The 20,457-nt window shown below is 44.6% G+C and overlaps 1 protein-coding gene across 1 annotated transcript in view; it reads right to left on the bottom strand.

Annotated features, from left to right (window-relative positions):
• The window catches only part of LOC144132890 (cell adhesion molecule Dscam1-like), a 529,721-nt gene that overhangs the window by 128,021 nt on the left and 381,243 nt on the right, over positions 1-20,457 (bottom strand). The window contains exon 6 of the mRNA XM_077665608.1: positions 13,680-13,803. Within this exon, the coding sequence (XP_077521734.1) occupies positions 13,680-13,803 (124 nt within the window). The remainder of the gene's footprint in view (positions 1-13,679; positions 13,804-20,457) is intronic.

Genomic DNA, 20,457 nt, shown 5'->3' with positions numbered 1-20,457 from the left:
CCTAAGCGCTTTGAAAAATGCGCCCACGGCCAGTTTTTGCATGGGGCTCCACCAGCTTTACAATAAACTCGAAGTTTTCGATATATATCGCACAGACCCGAATAAAACGTTGCGCGCCGTTCTTGAATTGCTGGGAAACTCACAGAAAGTTTAACTGAAAAAGACGTTTTTTTTTGCAATCAATTGCAACCTTTGGCCCACATTCCATGTGAATCGAATTGAATAACGCCCTTCATTGGATGCCCTTTATATGCACGTAAAGGAAATAAAGGTTAAGTGCGGATGTAGAGGCGGTTGTAAAGGTGCCAAAAACACGCAGCGGGGTTCTGCTCCACCCATGCACGACTTCCTTCATCATCACTTCACCCAGGGAGGGCGCGCGAACCGCCTTGTCCTAAACTGGCCGGGTCGCTCGCCGGACCTGAGGCCGCAGTGGCTTCATTGGGCTTCAAGCACGGACGGAAGACCGGTGCGCTGTCGCATAATGAGTAAGCTTCGAACTCGGGCGCCGCTGTGGAGGCTCAAAGCAGCGCCGAGGGAGAGTCTCTGGTGTCCGGACTTTATTATTCCGCCGCAAGCTCCTATAACGATCAAGAACAGAGTTCTCGCCTCCCTTTCAGCTTGCAGTTTCAAATGAGTAAAGCGAGGAAAATAACAGAGGAGAACAGTGTGGGATACGTAGGAGGGCGTCTTGCCGTCCGCTTGCGAGCTTAGTTCGGGTTAGTAAAAGCAGAGAATGGAGCCGCTTATTAATGGGACTATTTTCTTGCTCCAGAAATACTTCTCCTTTAATTCGCGAAGTCGAGTAATCAAACTGCGATCTCGGCTCTTCTGTGAACTTCTTCTAATCCACCCCGTGGACTCCCTGCTGTTCGGCCCCGCCGCCATGCGTGATTTGTAATGCCAAGTCGAATCGTTTCTTTAGGAGCTCTTCTTAAAGCCTTGCTAGCTAGCTTCTCCTCTTAAAGGGTCATAATGAGGCAGAGCCAGCTTTGCAGGAAATGACATCGTGCGAAAAGAGCCGTAATTTTGCCGTAACGATTTATTCTTTTATAACAATCTGCAACAAGACATTCCTTTGCCCTAGCTCCAGTTTTTGCATCTAAACTAGCAGGCGAACAAGCAATCTAATTAATCTGCTTTGGTATGAAAAACGGAGCTGACCAATAGCAAGGAAGCAACAGAACGCATCACGAAAAGAATCGCTACAAAATTCAGCACCATGTCCTCGTTACGGCTTCTTCATCTAAAATTCTCAAGTAGCACTAGTGTCCGCTGAAATACAGCAAGTTAAAACAGAACAGAATAGTCATAAAGACCATCAAGAGGTAAGTGAAGAGTAAAACAGCAAAATAAGCTCTTCAAGCACTGGCAGAAACGGCCGGACAACCTAGAGATGCTGTATTTCACTCTGTAAGGCCGAGGAAATGAAACCGCCGGAGAAAAGTTCTTAAATCCCAGCCGTCAAGAGCAATCATACATCATCGTGGCTTAAATACAAGCAGTGCGACAAGGAATACCAGGGTTTACTTAAATCCTCTCGTTGTCACTTTTATAACCATGACCTAGCATATACGCTGACTAAGAACCCCCGAAAATTTTGGCAAGTAATAAACCTCAGCAGTCATCCTTAAATTACGCTTACTGATCAGACAGGCGCCACTATTCCAGAATCAGAGTGCGCACAGATATTAAAAACGCAGTTTCATCTGTATTCATCCGCGACGACGTCTCTTTATGCCCAAAAATAGGTACACTTTCAGATGTGATAATGCAACAGTTTACCAACAGCGAGTCCGGTATCATATCACTAATTAATAATCGCAAAATGTCGTGTGCATCCGACTCGTTGGCTTCAACAACAAGTTGTTAAAAAGCACATTACAAAGCATTCCGGTAATCTTGTGTGCACTTTTTTCACAGTCATTGTCATCCGGCCGGATTCTTAATGATTGGCGCACAACCAAGGTCATACAAATTTTTAAATCTGGCGATCGCACATCCCCTCTTAACTGCTGACCTATTTCATTAACTAGTGCCGTCTGTAAACTACTGGAGCACATCATACATTCGAAAATCATAACATACCTAGAAGAGCATAACACAATCTTCGAATACCAGCACGGATTTCGCAAGGGATATTCATGCGATGGGCAGTTAACGGGATTTACTAATGACTTGCTATCCTGTATTGACGTCGGAAACCAGGTGGATGCCATATTCCTGGATTTTTCCAAAGCTTTTGACCACGTTCCTCATCGCAGGCTACTAACAAAACTAAAACATCTTAACATTGACACACAAGTCATTTTATGGATAAAAATTTTTGTCTTCCGAACACAGTTCACAAATATAAACCACTACAATTCCTCTTTTATTCCAGTCACGTCCGGCGTTTCACAAGAGAGCGTGCTTGGTGCATTGCTTTTTCTAATATATATTAATGATGTGCCTAACTGCATCTCGTCCCGTGTAAGACTGTTCGCCGATGACTGTGTTATTTACCGTAAAATTACTACTGAAATTGACCAACAAGCGTTGCAATCAGACCTAAACGCGATTAATGTGTGGTTTTCTGACAGGGAAATGACCCTAAACCATACCAAAACTAAGTGCATGTCATTTACACATTCCTATTCCCATATTCTAGCCTCATATTTTATAGATAACAATATTGTCGAGCTTACTACCACATAGAAATACCTAGGAGTATATTTTAAAACGGATCTAACATGGTATCATCACATCAACGTTACTCTTGCAACTGCTAATCGCTCACTTGGAATCATGAAACACAGACTAAGGTAAACACCCTCACACTTACAAATGCTCGCATACACCACCTTAATCAGACCTAAAATTGAATATGCATGTGCAATCTGTGACCCGAGCCAGGATTACATCATACGTAACTTTGAATCCTTGCAAAGCCGTGCTGTTCGCTTCATTTTTTCGGTCTATTCCCCGTACAAAAGTGTCACATCTTTAAAAACTTGTGCCGGATTAGATCTACTATCACTACGACGAAAACACGCCCGACTATCTCTGTTTCACAAGCTTTATCAACGCGATGTTTTGCATGACGACTTCTTTCAGCCACCCTGCCACATCTTCCCTCGCCGTGATCATCCTTAAAAACTCCATCGCCCAGTCTGTCAGTCATCACTTTACGCGCAATCATTCATACCTAGAACTATAAGTGACTGGAATAACCTACCATCAGATATCGCTACCGAAGTTCACAAAGAAAATTTCACAAAATGCTGCATGCTCACATCAGAATGTGACGCCCCTGTGCACCACTTTACTTTTATAGAGTTAAATCCTTCTTTTGTGCTTCCTCGAATACCACTACCTTCTTCCAGATTTTCTTTTCCATTCTTTTTTATTTTTGCGTTGTTTTTGCATTCTTAACCCCAGCTGTTTGAATTTTTACGCTTTCTATTTGCGCTATAGTGTTGTTGTTATTGTTTATTAATGTACTTCAAGATGATGTCTGTATTTTTTTCTCTCTCTTTTCTGTTTCAAGCAAAGTGTGTCAAAGTGCTTCGTGTATCCCCACTATGTAATACCCTCCTCGGAGGGTCTTTAGGATATTTGAATAAATAAATAAATAAATAAATAAATAAATAAATAAATAAATAAATAAATAAATTTAATTCTCTGCATAGCAGAAATGCCGCAGCAGGGTATGTTTTTATGACAACTATGCTTTTTTTTTTCAATAAATCAAATTTAGCTAAACACACGCATTTCTCAACCAGTGCGATTGATAAGGCTAAAAACACATATTCAGGCACACACAGTAAATAAGTAACAACGGTCAAATAGCTCTGTTACCAACACATGCAGCAGCATGGGCGTTGAAGTTTTAGGAAGTTTTGCCGCTAGGGAATTGTCTGTCAGACTGAGTGATCTTGGGGCAAGATTTCTGCTAGCCTGGCTGGTGACACGTGGTCTTACATTCGTGAGTAGGTTGCTGAATGCACCTTGTGCGATAATGTGAGAATTTGATATGCTTAGCTAAAAAGAAATTGTAATTCCTTGCAACTGTGTTATTCGTAATATGTCGAGCATTAAGGGGTTAAAGAAGATCTTGGGAGCAGGGCCAGTTTATAAATTTCACAACTGTGAGTTGCCATTGGCCTTACCAATACCCAGCCTCCTCATCTTACGCACACATGCTTTGCATCTGAAAACAACTGTTTATTACCTAATGCAAAGACTAATTATAGCGAGCATCCTGCAAATTTTTTCGCTACATCAATGTAGAATACATTTCCCAATGACGTTAAAAAATCTTGCTTACGACACCTGTTTAAATATAATTTGCGCTCTTCTCTTCTTTTTGTTCGTCATTTTAAAAAGAAATAAGGTTTGCGGTTTTCTACAATTCATTGGAAATAATATGCATCAGTTTCTTAACTCTGTTCTAGCAATCTGCTACTGTTTTCTTTTTCACGTGTATCATTTCTCAGCAATAACAAGTGTCCTCAGTGTGTGACTCTAGGACCTTTTCCTAAATTTTCAGTACGAGTTGTGCAAGGTTTGATACTATAAACTTTTTTTGAAGCTGAAGCGGAATGTGCTGCAGGTAAACCACACCATTTGTGGAGGAACGCTGAACATTGGTGAGCTATCAGTGCTTCGTAATTTAAGCATGCGTTCGTGGTAATGTGTCAACATTTCTTAATATATATCGCATAATCGCAGTGATAAGCAAATAAAGGCGTACCTTCTGTTTTCACTCCTGTGAATTGTCTCTTGAATGCATTGACAATGTACGTCGCGTTTGTTTCGAAATGAGCCAAATCAAGAAACGTAAACTAAGTCAAATTAAACTGTAATGTAAAGTGAATCCATGAATCTTTTTTTTCTTAAAAACTATCAAAACGAAACAGACCTGCAAAACTTGCCGACAGAGAGCATCTCAAATAAAAACTGAGCCATATTCACTTGTCCTTTATGAAAGCGCCCTGGACACCGTGCGATCCAAACAACTAGCCTTCGCGTAAGCTTGCGATTCTTAGCTCGGTCTGTTTTGAGCGTTGTTTTACTTCTTCCTTCTCAGGCGCTAGTTTCTCATCGACTGCGAAGGATGAAAAAAGGCCGGCGGTAGAGCTTAATCTAGGAGACGACGATGATCAGAAGCCGCGCGCCGAAGAAGCAAAGATGCCTAGCCGTTACAATGAACTAGAATAAATCTTGGAGTTAAACTTACCGCTTTGAACTGAAAAAAATGATAAAAGTACGCCGAATTCAAACTTTGAAATTCGTTCGGCAATAATTGAGAGGTACTCAGTCAAATAAAAAAATTAACAATGTACGGAAGCCAAGGACATAGTAAAACGATTGTATCTTTGATTAATTAGCGCAGTTGTTAGCTTTGAAGCACTGCTGCGCTAGTTTAAGCGGATTTGTAGACCGGGAGGCTCCAACTTCCCGCCGTGTGCTCGCGAAGCGCTATTTGTTCGCTGCCATCACCCGCTTGGGGCCGTTACTTGGTTAACTAGGCTTTTCCACAGCACGCAAAGAAACTGACGCGGAACTATGTGCAAGTGACACGAAAAAAAAAACATGTTCTGGATACTGGGACTGTTCCACGACATTTCCATCGCTCCCGTCAAAAACGCAGACCACGTCAGGCTCCACCCTCTTGCATGACCGAGCGCAACAACCCCATGATGACCCAGTAGTAAATTTTCATGTATATATATATATATATATATATATATATATATATATATATATATATATATATATATATATATATATATATATATATATATATATATATATATATATATATATATATATATAGGAAATGAGGGGCCCGTTTGACAAATTTATGAAGGGAGCCAACAGTCACCGAAACCAAGGTGCATAGGGGAACGTTAATTTTATTATTTTTTTTTTATTTTTTTTAAATGTGTTATGCTTATCAGGGGGAGAATAATACTTAGATTAATAAATTGCTTAAAGAAAATTACTTATAAAGCAGCAGAAAAAACAACCATGCCGCCGGTGGGATCCGAACCCACGACCTCCGAATATCGCGTCCGGTGCTCTTACCAACTGAGCTACGGCGACGGCTGTCCAATCTGCTGCTCTCGTGGGTATTTATGTTTACTGCGTGTGAGCGAGCCTTGAGAGTGTTCACCAGTGCCACCCTCGACCATAGCGGCGGACGTAGCACGTCCTGTAATACCGCGAGCGTGACGTAGAACGTCATCTAACGGAGAGGGCGGAAACTGTGCGAGAGCCCTCTTATGCTACCTATGGCATCAAGACTGCCAGAACCGAGACCCTCATTAAGCTATTAGCAGACAGGTTAAAGGAAATGAGGGGCCCGTTTGACAAATTTATGAAGGGAGCCAACAGTCACCGAAACCAAGGTGCATAGGGGAACGTTAATTTTATTATTATTTTTTTTAATTTTTTTTTAATGTGTTATGCTTATCAGGGGGAGAATAATACTTAGATTAATAAATTGCTTAAAGAAAATTACTTATAAAGCAGCAGAAAAAACAACCATGCCGCCGGTGGGATCCGAACCCACGACCTCCGAATATCGCGTCCGGTGCTCTTACCAACTGAGCTACGGCGACGGCTGTCCAATCTGCTGCTCTCGTGGGTATTTATGTTTACTGCGTGTGAGCGAGCCTTGAGAGTGTTCACCAGTGCCACCCTCGACCATAGCGGCGGACGTAGCACGTCCTGTAATACCGCGAGCGTGACGTAGAACGTCATCTAACGGAGAGGGCGGAAACTGTGCGAGAGCCCTCTTATGCTACCTATGGCATCAAGACTGCCAGAACCGAGACCCTCGTTAAGCTATTAGCAGACAGGTTAAAGGAAATGAGGGGCCCGTTTGACATTATTCTCCCCCTGATAAGCATAACACATTAAAAAATAATAAAAAAAAATAATAATAAAATTAACGTTCCCCTATGCACCTTGGTTTCGGTGACTGTTGGCTCCCTTCATAAATTTGTCAAACGGGCCCCTCATTTCCTTTAACCTGTCTGCTAATAGCTTAACGAGGGTCTCGGTTCTGGCAGTCTTGATGCCATAGGTAGCATAAGAGGGCTCTCGCACAGTTTCCGCCCTCTCCGTTAGATGACGTTCTACGTCACGCTCGCGGTATTACAGGACGTGCTACGTCCGCCGCTATGGTCGAGGGTGGCACTGGTGAACACTCTCAAGGCTCGCTCACACGCAGTAAACATAAATACCCACGAGAGCAGCAGATTGGACAGCCGTCGCCGTAGCTCAGTTGGTAAGAGCACCGGACGCGATATTCGGAGGTCGTGGGTTCGGATCCCACCGGCGGCATGGTTGTTTTTTCTGCTGCTTTATAAGTAATTTTCTTTAAGCAATTTATTAATCTAAGTATTATTCTCCCCCTGATAAGCATAACACATTAAAAAAAAATAAAAAAAATAATAATAAAATTAACGTTCCCCTATGCACCTTGGTTTCGGTGACTGTTGGCTCCCTTCATAAATTTGTCAAACGGGCCCCTCATTTCCTTTAACCTGTCTGCTAATAGCTTAACGAGGGTCTCGGTTCTGGCAGTCTTGATGCCATAGGTAGCATAAGAGGGCTCTCGCACAGTTTCCGCCCTCTCCGTTAGATGACGTTCTACGTCACGCTCGCGGTATTACAGGACGTGCTACGTCCGCCGCTATGGTCGAGGGTGGCACTGGTGAACACTCTCAAGGCTCGCTCACACGCAGTAAACATAAATACCCACGAGAGCAGCAGATTGGACAGCCGTCGCCGTAGCTCAGTTGGTAAGAGCACCGGACGCGATATTCGGAGGTCGTGGGTTCGGATCCCACCGGCGGCATGGTTGTTTTTTCTGCTGCTTTATAAGTAATTTTCTTTAAGCAATTTATTAATCTAAGTATTATTCTCCCCCTGATAAGCATAACACATTAAAAAAAAAATAAAAAAAATAATAATAAAATTAACGTTCCCCTATGCACCTTGGTTTCGGTGACTGTTGGCTCCCTTCATAAATTTGTCAAACGGGCCCCTCATTTCCTTTAACCTGTCTGCTAATAGCTTAACGAGGGTCTCGGTTCTGGCAGTCTTGATGCCATAGGTAGCATAAGAGGGCTCTCGCACAGTTTCCGCCCTCTCCGTTAGATGACGTTCTACGTCACGCTCGCGGTATTACAGGACGTGCTACGTCCGCCGCTATGGTCGAGGGTGGCACTGGTGAACACTCTCATGGCTCGCTCACACGCAGTAAACATAAATACCCACGAGAGCAGCAGATTGGACAGCCGTCGCCGTAGCTCAGTTGGTAAGAGCACCGGACGCGATATTCGGAGGTCGTGGGTTCGGATCCCACCGGCGGCATGGTTGTTTTTTCTGCTGCTTTATAAGTAATTTTCTTTAAGCAATTTATTAATCTAAGTATTATTCTCCCCCTGATAAGCATAACACATTAAAAAAAAAATAAAAAAAATAATAATAAAATTAACGTTCCCCTATGCACCTTGGTTTCGGTGACTGTTGGCTCCCTTCATATATATATATATATATATATATATATATATATATATATATATATATATATATATATATATATATATATATATATATATATATATATATATATATATATCATCTGACGCGAGACCACTACAGTCCTGAAGAAGACCGCACCGCGGTCGAAACGTTGATAAATAAAAGTGTCTTTGTAGAAGTGCTGACTTCTATTATATATATATATATATATATATATATATATATATATATATATATATATATATATATATATATATATATATATATATATATATATATATATATATATATATATATAGTGCTAAATTAGCAGCATATAAAGCGTTAGTCATACCATGCTTGGAGTTTGTTTCCTGTCTGTGGGACCCCGTCACTGACAAAGATATAACCGCGGCTAGATAGGACCGTGGCTAGATTAATTTGCAATAAATATAAAAGATATGACAGCCCGACAGAAATGATCAGGTGTCTCGGCCTTGACACACTTAAATCCAGACGTAATGAATGTCGATTAAGGTATCTATACCTAATGTACAATAAATAGATCCTAATAAACAATCATAATGGTAAAATAATTAAAGAGTACGCCGCTCTGAATTACACGTTTAAATTTTCATTTTTTCCTCGAACGATCAGCGACTGCAATAAATTACCGAAACATGCTGTCGATAGCCCCAGTATAGATGCATTTGTTGCAAATTTAAAGAAAATGCGTCCGATATAATTTGCTCAAAGGTGCCCCGAAACACAATTTCCGTGCATTGTTCTGCCTGTTGGTTGCATAGAATGAGTTATAGTGATGCTATTAGCATAGGTCGTATCGCGCATACTGGTTTTTAATATTTTAATTAGCTTGCAAAAACAAATTCGTGGCGCTGACAGTGTCGCCATACAGTTGCGGTTTTTTAGCAGCGGATATGACATCACTTAGTGGAAGCTTGATGATTGAACAAAGAGTAAATGTACTGCAAATTGTTTTAATAACTTGAGGCATGTTTTGCAAGGTATGCGCTATGCCAAATGTGTCCGATATCTTGCGCAGGCTGTCACACCGTCGCAGTATTTCGCGCTCTAGTTCGGATCCATAAATAAGGGAGCGTCACTGTTCAGTGTTTCCTTCTGCGCCGTCGACGTCACGATGAAGCATCGCTGGGTCAGCTGGGCGTTCACATGGTTGTTGTAACCATGCAAACGGTGCTGCCAGCCTTGGCATGAACGAGTTACAGAGAACAGGCAACAATGGAGTGCAAACTTCCGCACATGCTCAGATAGGCTGTTTTGATTGGTCGCACTAAGTGTCGTCATTGGGAGAGTGAAATGGGAATGGGAATCTGTGCGAAAATCGAGTTGAGGGCAGCATTTTGTTTGCTTGTATTTTGAAATTTCTTCATTGAATAACTCCCGTTCCTATGCATCGATTCTCGTAAGTCTTTTTGAGTCAGCATCTGTGTGACAAAAGATCCATCTGAAGTGTAACCAGCATCCGTTCAAGCGGTGTTTCGCAGCCCTTTTAAGTTCATGCCCTGATGTGATGTAGTTAATGCTGATTGTGTGGTGTGGTGTGATGTGTGGTGCAACTTTTATTGTATGTATTTTTTGAGCTCACTCCTGCTTAGAGTAATGCGACTCTGCAGTATTGTTAATAAATAAATAAAGAAATAAATAAATAAAGAATGCGTTCTTACGTGACGGACCGATTATGTAACTTCCGTTGCATTTTTGTAATGGTGAAGCACTTCCTCCTATAGGCACAGCTCTACATACGACCCCCATTTTGGGTTATTCACTAGTAAATCGGCTGCTCGTGCTGACGAAAAGGCCAAGGTACGCCAAAGTGGCCTTTAACCACACAGGAATGGCACATTATATCACAGAAAAAAAAGAAACATAGAGAAACCGCTGATTTATTTGTAGAAAATAATACTCGCCAAAATTAACCAAAAACTGCGTTCACAAATAAACACGGAAAAGAACCTGCACAATTTTCAAAAATCAAAACCGATCAGTCCAACCCCTAAACTGATTATAGTTCTCGTAAAATTCTAGTTCACTTTAAGGTTTTGAAGGTGTGAACATACACAAAAAGAGAACTATAAAGCCAGTGCCTGTGACAGAACCCTTCTTTCCACATTTAGTTGTCTGGGTTGACGAAGCACAGGAGTGACCATGATTGCACACAATAAATGTTTTTATTGTTCTTGTGCTGAATTCACAGCATGGCTATTTTTAAGCGTTATTTCCACTAATAGAGCTGGAATATACTATTCTGGAAATAAAGTTTGCGGAACAAAACTGGGTCAAATCCGCTGTTTCACTTCTATCAGAGCAAAATCTCACGTTTACGTCCTGACAGTTGGCAAATAACCTGCATAATTCTCATTGCTTGTTGGTGTAAAGTAGTTCTAACATGTCAGGCATCTCATAACAGCTGGGATAGCGCTACGTTTCCTGCGCATAAAAGCTTTCGGGTTTTTCTCACTTTTTGCCAAGGTGGACTCGACTCATTAAAAAAAAGGTAAAGAGACTTCACATACTAATATAGGAGCGAATGAATAAGATTGAAAACACTGAAACCGAAATATAAGGAAAATAAAACACACACAACGCAGTTTTATCGCTAACGCCGTAGAGACTGGACGAGGGAACTTAAACCCCTGCCACACGGCAAATTTAATGTCATTCTAACCGAATGTCATTCGATGCATCGAATGTCATTTGGTCTCCTTCGGTGCTACACGGTAAAAAATAACGTCATTCGAAAATGATGGCAGTGACGATCAGTTAAAAAAAATGGTACAATTGAAAGACATCAGCGCGCAAAAAAGACATTTGAAATTGTAATGTGGTGTTTGTAAAGCGGGTGAGAACATTTCTGCACAATAATATAAGCTTATAATGTTATTTCCGGCAATCCTCCAGCACTTTAGCCATAAAAAGCCAAGCCAAGTACAAAGTCAACCACAAATCCGAAAATTGTAAACAAACAAAATGGCTGACGCGGCGGCGCGCGGAGCGTGGAAACGACTTCGAAAAGGTGAAGCGCTCAGTTACATCTTTAAGTACCTGCGAGCTAAACGAACATGGAACGCCAACCAGGAAGAAACACGCAACCCAAAATGATCGACGGTCGCGGCAAAGGCCCTGCTTCACGGTCGGCCGCTGCCGTTGGCTGCTGCTGGGACCGAGAGTAACAGCTATCCACGACAGCTTCTAGTGTCAAGAGGTCCGCACCAAAATTAATATTTCTTTAGCAGAACTAAATAAATACAATTTCTAACTTTGGCAGTGCGCATGCTATTTTTTGCGTCGCTTGTTTCTGTTGCGTATCTGGTGTCCAGAGTACACATTCGGTTCGACATCGAATGCGAATGAGTTCCTCAAACTCATTCGATGGCGAATGTCATTCGATTGGAATGACATTAAATGTTCCCATGTAGCAGCGGATTACTGGCATTAGTTGCGAATGTCTTTCGATGGGAATGACATTAAATTTGCCGTGTGGCAGGGGTATTAGAGCGTAGGCCAATAGAAAAGCGAGCCCGAGATCGGAGAGACGCGTAGCACTTTCGTAGTTCGAGACTGGGCACCTCAATTTAATCCTAGGATGAGTGACTTCTCTACTACTACAACCGCCGTAGGGTCGCTAGAGGGCTCGACGATACATTTCACGAACTCCTGCGCTTTTCTGTAACCGCCGCCGGAGCAGCGGTGGCAGCTGCTCTTCCACTAAGGTCGGCCATCGAAGCACATCTGCCGCGCATCTGACGCGAATGGCAGGGCTACCCCGCGCGGCGGGCCGCTAATCCGCTCGTAGGGCGCACAACCATCCGCACTCGGCGCAGAGCAGCTTACCGAGCTCGCTAAGAACAACTCGCCGCGCGCAGGCGCCAGCGGAAGGCTCTAAGACGGGAGCAGCCCTTCGACCTACCGTCCATCTGAGAAAAGCAGCACGACCAAAGTGATTTCAACAAGATTGGCTCTCGGCTCAAGCATGATTTCCTAGAGCCCATAAGCCGACCTACTCGAGACTTAACGAAAATTGCTTCCGAACGCTTACGGTTTTATTGTGTTTTGTCCCGCACCGGTCACCGGCTTTATTTCGCGTCTCCCTTTTCCCGCTTATATTTTTTTTTCTCCTGCTGTTATGCGGCCCCTCTGACGGCTGCCGAGGAGGGGCGCATTGCCGGCGACACAATCGAGGATTGGCGGCTGAGCCGCGATTCGTCCCGCGTCTCGTTCGATGCCGGCGACCGGACGAGAAGGCACCGACGAGCCAACCGGATTGTCGTTATTCAACCACAACGGTTCGAAGACGGGACAGAGGGCGGTGCGCTTAGCGCTGATCCGAGCAGAAAACGCTTACATCTGCGCGTCCCGCTGAGGAAGCACGCCGAGCACGGAAACACAAACACCGAGTATAGAGGGTCTATTACGAGGGACCCTGTGGCGCGCATTGGCGTCGATGTTTTGAAAACGGGGCGAACACGCAGTACAACGGCGGCTGAGGTTAGGAGTCTCAGGCATGTCAAATAAGGAGCCCACGGGGGCCGGGGAAACTAACACGTGTTGCTGAATACGAAACAACGACTTGGGAGAACAGTAAGGCCGAACGCGACTATTCATAGGAATAACTGATGAGAAATAGGTAAATAAAAACTTCCAGCTCGTGAGATGTTCAATGAAGAGAAGAAAGAATGAAAGCGCCTTTTATTCCACATCTGAATGCGCCAGGGGCGCTTACGTTGATGGATTAAAAAGCAGCAATTTTTTGGCGATTTTATCGATTCCAGCGTAGAAAGGGCGATTCTATATTCAAGACTAGAGCATTTAATTCCACTATGAAGACAGCGCAATGAAAACGAGCTGGCTAAGTGGTGCCAACTGCCCATTCAATAGGCACTTTACGAAACTTGCTTTTTTCCTATGTAGACAGAAAAAGGCACGATGTCACAGGCTCTGCAATACTCTCATAACCAGCACGTGCTTTTGAAGAACAAATTTTGGAGCAGGAAGTAGGCGTTGAGAACAGAAAGTCTCGCTAATGTCTAAACAAGTTTGCCGAGGAGGCTGCAGTGGTGTGTCTCAACCTCAGAGTTGAAACTCGTGCCCGACGTGAGCGTCCCCAGACGCGCACTTACCTGTAACGATCAGCTCCCGGTCTGCCCGGTCTTGACCCAGGGAGTTGTTTGCGATGCACACGTACTTGCCGCTGTCGTGGAGGCTCGCCCGTCGGAACACCAGGGTTCCGTCAACCTCTTGCACCTGCGTGTTAGACGACGAGTCAGGAGTCGGCGGGTACCGAAACGACGCCACTTCGATCGGGCTGGGTGCAACACTGGAGGCAAGGGATTATGTCTCTCCTTCTCTATTTGCTCGCATATTTGCCGATGTTATGGCGAATCGAAAGGGTTTTTCGCCGGGGAAGCAAAGACAAACCCTCGCAGGTTCAGATACATTTCTAGCGCACTGTAGCCACGGCACGTTGCAGGCTACGTTCCAGACACGCTGTTTCGAACACACGCGTAACAAAATGCTAAATATACGCTGGTCTTGCGCACTGCTCGAATTCATTAAGCTGAAATTTATTTTTAATACTCACAGCGTTGACGGACTGGTCGGACAAACGCTGTGAGGATTGATTGACGAAGCCTTGAATCCCCTGACAGGTAACAGTGACAATAACACAATCGCTAATCGAACAGTTTGGACAATCTTTAGCACAGGTACGACAAAGAAGATAATACTCGTACCATTTGCAAATCTCTGACTGGTCGAGAAGACAAAAACGTGTATTATATTTTAACAGGGCATAACGCTGCATTACATCTGTAACCACCTCAATAGGTTTCAAGCTTTGCCGGTCTTCTCCCGAGCAAGGAACTGAAGGTTCGACACGCGCCTATAGTACTCGTGCCTTGGTGGAGGCAAGATGCAGGGATAGCCTTCCGAGGTTCCGCTGCAGGCTGAAGGGCCTCATATGATAGAAATCATCATCCCACTTTGTCCACGGCTACACAGAATTAAAATTACAAGTAAATTGGGAAGGTAGTTTCTTCTGTGGGCAGATATCTCAAGAACACAAAATTTCGATACTTCGCCCGGCCGTTTCACCGCTGGAATACTTTTAAAATCGCCGACGATGCTACTTGTTCGGTGAATTTTACCCGGAAAAAGTAAAACCGACAAATATCAGTCCAAATACAATAGCGCAATGTCCTCCGTTGCTCGAAATGGCTGACACGTTGTGGGTAGTAAAGCAAGACGAAAATAACAAGGATGTACTCCAAAAAAGCACCCTAATAACGCGTTCCGGCGCAAAGAACGCCCACGCGTTCTTTCTCTTGGGTTGTCACCAATTATATCCAGCTTCAGGGTTGGGCGTTGAACCGAGAGGAAGCTGAAATGTATGCAGGTTATCGATGGTTCATGTAGGTACAATTAGCAGCGGCTTTTTTCTGCGGGTTAGACAAAAAAAATTACTGACGATTACGGTAGTCGGGTAATGCGGGGTTTGAGCGCAGCTCTTCCCACGCCGCCGGCCACCACTGGCAGGTGGCGTATTGCGCTTCTGGCCACAGATGCTGACGAAATCGGCACTGGGAACATACAGTATTTTTAAGCAGTAAATTGCCAAAGAAAATATCTATGATAATTGTAGGGGAAGCTCTTTGTTGTTTGAAGCCAGGACGGGAGTTTTGGGGACTAAGACATATAGAGTCAGGTACCACGAGATAGACACGTTGTGCGCTGCGTGCGGAGAGGAGGAGGAAACGGCTGAGCACTTGATACTTTTCTGTAAAGGGCTTCACCCTACAGTGGAAAGCAGCGGGGCTGATTTATCCAAGGCGTTGGGGTTTAAGGACAGTGAAGTCAAAGTAAATTTTAAGCAGGTAGAAGTTACCAAGCGAAGGTTATCTGATTGGTGGCTAAAATCAAGAGAAGATTAAAATTTCATGTCATGGCTAGGTGGCTTGAGCCACCTCCCGATTTAAAGGGTTCAGCCGTATCCATCCATCCATCCATCCATCCATCCATCCATCCATCCACCCACCCACCCACCCACTCACCCACCCATCCATCCATCCATCCATCCATCCATCCATCCATCCATCCATCCATCCATCCATCCATCCATCCATCCATCCATCCATCCAACCACCCACACACCCATCCATCCATCCATCCATCCATCCATCCATCCACCCACCCACCCACCTATCCGTCCGTCCGTCCGTCCGTACGTCCGTCCGTCCGTCCGTCCGTCCGTCCATCCATCCATCCATCCATCCATCCATCCATCCATCCATCCATCCATCCATCCATCCATCCATCCATCCATCCGTCCGTCCGTCCGTCCATCCATCCATCCATCCATCCATCCATCCATCCATCCATCCATCCGTCCGTCCGTCCGTCCGTCCGTCCGTCCATCCATCCATCCATCCATCCATCCATCCATCCATCCATCCATCCATCCATCCATCCATCCATCCATCCATCCATCCGTATGTACGTACGTACGTACGTACATACATACATACATACATACATACATACATACATACATACATACATACATACATACATACATACATACATACATACATACATACATACATACATACATACATACATACATACATACATACATACATACATACATACATACATACACACACACATACATACATACATACACACACACACATACATACATACATACATACATACATACATACATACATACATACATACATACATACATACATACATACATACATACATACATACATACATACGTCCGTCCGTCCGTCCGTCCGTCCGTCCGTCCATCCATCCATCCATCCATCCATCCATCCATCCATCCATCCATCCATCCATCCATCCATCCACCCGGATATTCCCGTGGCAGCCACCTTCCATGTGGCGAAAAGCGCTGATATTTGAATAACCGGTTACGCCTGCAACGCTGAGGACTACGCGAACGCAGGAAGGGCGCCAAAGAGCAGCGCTCTAAGAAAAAAAAAAGAAAGCGGGCAAAATTCCAACTGGCTGCTAAAAAGAATGGACAACTCTGCTCCTGGCACAGTGTCTGCCTTGTGTGTTATGAAAGGAATGTTTTGAAACGTGCTGTTTAGGCGGGCCTATTCAAAGCCAGGGAACGCACTCACCCGCGCCGAGTGCATACTATTAGGCGAAGCGCGTTTTGAAACAGAGATTTCACCGAGCCCCATGGTCAGGAGAATGTGTGTGTTGCACACACGTGATCTTCGAATCTCCGTGGGCAGAAAACAGTCATCTTTTGTTAGCGATCGCAAGTTAAGCCAACTAGGACCGAGAACTAGGCGACGTTTTAGTACGGTGGCTGTTTTACATTCGGTTATTTGCCTTAGGCGGGTCAGAATTTGCTCCCGAAACAGCTGGTACCAGAAACAGTACTGCGAATACTTTCCTTTCGTCAGAGCCGACTTCGTGTGGCTGACGCACGAGTTCTGGTCAGTCGTGGTAGCCAATCGTATGCCGAAATGCGGCCGCTGCGGCCTGGATTCGATCCCCCGACCTTGGCCACAGAAATCGCACCCCACATCCACTGAGCCATCGAGGCGGGCACTTCACACGAAATGTTTACACTAATATCACGCGAAGCATCTGCCTTGTGTAAAAAAAAAAGGAAGTCGCCACTAAGGACCGACATGCCACTAGAGGAAAGAGTGGATATAAAGGCCCGAATCCACAAGCAGGTGCACCCAATGCGCGGCATGTGACTCGAGCGCGACGCTGAGTTGCCCCATGGTGAGTCACTAGCCACGCGTCACATCCGGCGGAAGCAAAGGCGCGTAACCGCAAGGTATGCCTGATCATGGCGCTGGAAGTCCAGGTGAGGCCTACTCTCCGATTGGGCCATCCATTTATTGTTAATCTGCGCATCCCTTCCAACTACGGCTTAACTTCCTGCTGCTTGACCACGGCCGGTAGGCAGCTGGCTGTTACGACATCCCGTGAGCGCCGTGTTCGACAAGACCGTCGAGGTCTGCGCTGCGAGTTCGGCGGCGGCCAGGTCCGGCCGTCTCGATCGTGTTGCGGCGTCGCTCGTTAGTGGCATGGCTCCTCGTTATTAAGGCGACCAGCGCTGAGAGGACGTTCCTAATCAACGCTTAATTAAGATGCGGCACAGCCAGCGCGAGCTGCAGCATTCAGCCTCCTTCGCTCCATCCTGTAAAACTGGAGAAGACGCTTCGGCTCGTCGGAAGCGGAGCCCCGTCGTGCTTCCCGACTCTGGGGCGAATATATATATATATATATATATATATATATATATATATATATATATATATATATATATATATATATATATATATATATATATATATATATATATATATATATATATATATATATATATATATATATATTCTTTTGCTCCGGTAAGGCAAGCTGACCACGAGACAGAAATGTGACCCTGTTCCGGTAAGGTGGCGGAATGGTGTTTTCGCTTGATTACTCGCTGCAACTCGAGACCCCGGCTCAACGCCGAGAAGCGGGATCTGGCTTTCGGCGTTTAAGCGGTTTTAAAAATATTGGTTTCTTGATGGTATCATTTTATTCTGGTCGTGTCAAAGATTCGGAGGAAGTGGAGACGAGAGAGTCTTACGTGCTGCGCTTGTCGTCAGTCGCGCTTCACCCCGCGCCTGGAAGTATGGGTGCAATGCAGCATGTGATTGGCGTAAACTGGAGCGCGCTGAAATTATTTTGAACACTCTCGGGGTGCTCAGGGCTTGCAGACGTGCGACGAACGGGCTGGAATTGTGTTACACAAAAATATACATGCGCTTTGGAACGCACAGCACCGAGTTCCGCACTTGGCGGTTACCCAATCGCTGTTGACGCACGCTGGCATGCATTGTATGAATAATTATGGAACATGGTACCAGCGCAAGAAACAAGGACGAAGGGACAAGACAACACGAACGGCGGACTTCAACTGAAATTTCTTGCACACTTGCGAAACTTTATTATGCAGAGAAGCACCACTATCGCCACCAACCGTTCACAGCTATCAACACATGCCGGTCCACAAATGACGAATGCATCTGAACTAAACAAAGGCAAATCAACCAACTGCGTACAAGAGCACATCGCAGAGTTTTTGTTTTCTGCTTTCTTTTTTACCTGCCTGAACCTACAATCACATTTGCCTGCAAATAATCAATTTTCTTTTTTTCCGAGTGCGACAGATGGGGCACCGACACACTTATCTTTTTCATTTAAGATACATAGGGCTTCAAAAATTCCCCGGCTTCGCTGTGTGCCGAACCTGCGCAGAACACGTGTATCCTTCAATAACGCTGGTACCATGTTCCATAATAATGCAAACCAACTAGCCCAGCTGTTTACCCTTACTGTTTGAATAATTTAGTACAAGAGTCAGCGACAACTGAGTTGTTTACATGCATGCATAACAAAGACGAGGATGACTAAGTGCAACGGATTGCTCGGCACTGCCGACCTGTGTTTCAGGTTCAAACACCGGAGGGACATCACTGAAGGGGCCGAAAAAGAACCCCATGGAGATAGTGTGCTTTCATGCGTGCTGGTAAATATGTCAAAAAAAAAAAGACCAGAAAGGACAATTTTTAACTAGTTTTGTGGTGACTCCAGCAAGAAAGCCAGAAGTAACCGCAACCTGAATTTGAAATAGTAGAATCGCACTCTCTTAATTAATGTGAAAATTGCCCGAAAGACGCGGGTTCGATCCCGGCCGCGGCAGTTGAATTTCGATGGAGGCGAGATCTAGAGGCCCGTGTACTGTGCGATGTCAGTGCACGTTAAAGAACCCCAGGTGGTCGAAATTTCCGGAGCCCTTCACTACGGCGTCTCTCATAGCCTGAGTTGCTTTGGGACGTTAAACCCCCGATAAACCTATAAACCAAACGTGAAAATTGACATTTCAGATCGCTTCATTTGTGCGTCTAATATAAATTCAAACAAATGTCACAAACGAATGTCGTTACATGTTCGGTATCTTTTTTCGGGACAGACGTTACTGCAGCTAGCACTACCATGTCTGGCAAAGCGTCCACTTTTGTCACCGCAGCATTATGTCTCCGGGGCCAACTCCTGTGACTGCGTGCCGCTGCTCTAAACCGCGCAAAACAAAGTATGCCTCAAAACGTAGCCAGGTTTGAAGACCGGTTATCGATTGCTCCGAGCAAATCGCGGAATAAAATACCACGTCTTTCAAACAATGTATGGCTTAGTCACCACCGTTCGTTCATCCTTGATACTGAACGGCGTACACTGTGCCACTAAACTGAAAACTACAGCTGCCGGAAAGTTCGCAAAACTTTTGGCGTGTCACAACGACGCATGACTGACCAGAAATTTTGCCAGCGTGTGCACTTTCTCTGAGCGCAGCCATATTGCTGCAGTGCTGTGGCAGCAGCATTCCGATCGTCAGAGGCAGCTTACTGCGCATGCGTGGTATAGTCCAGGAACAAGCCGAGCTCTACACAATGAAAAGGTCTATAGCCGGCTATCGCGACTGCCTAACTGACGGGTACGAGATAGCCGTGAATCGGTATTCTGAGGGACACAGTTTGCCAGTTAAGCCTCTGGTTTGCTAGCAACAGCTGTAACATCCACTGCAGTGCGAACAGGTTGTGAAATAGTATGCGGGCTGTTCACGTGACTAATCATGATGACAAGCAGAAAAGACAGATTCCGTACCTGTCAGTGCCAAAGTAATATTTTTTTCCCGAAACTAACGCGATTGGACTTTTCTACTGATGCTAACAGCATAATCGGTGAAGTGTTCCAAGCTCGCCGACCACTAGCAATAATTAGAGATTTGGTATCCTCTGATCGGTGTAGGAAGTGGAAAATATATTTTGAGGGGAGCACCCTCTGTTTCCATTG

The sequence above is a fragment of the Amblyomma americanum genome, chromosome 1 (assembly GCF_052857255.1).
Source record: "Amblyomma americanum isolate KBUSLIRL-KWMA chromosome 1, ASM5285725v1, whole genome shotgun sequence".
Taxonomy (NCBI): domain Eukaryota; kingdom Metazoa; phylum Arthropoda; class Arachnida; order Ixodida; family Ixodidae; genus Amblyomma; species Amblyomma americanum.
The sequence above is the reverse complement of the archived record's forward strand: the minus strand, read 5'-3'. Positions and strand labels throughout refer to the sequence as shown.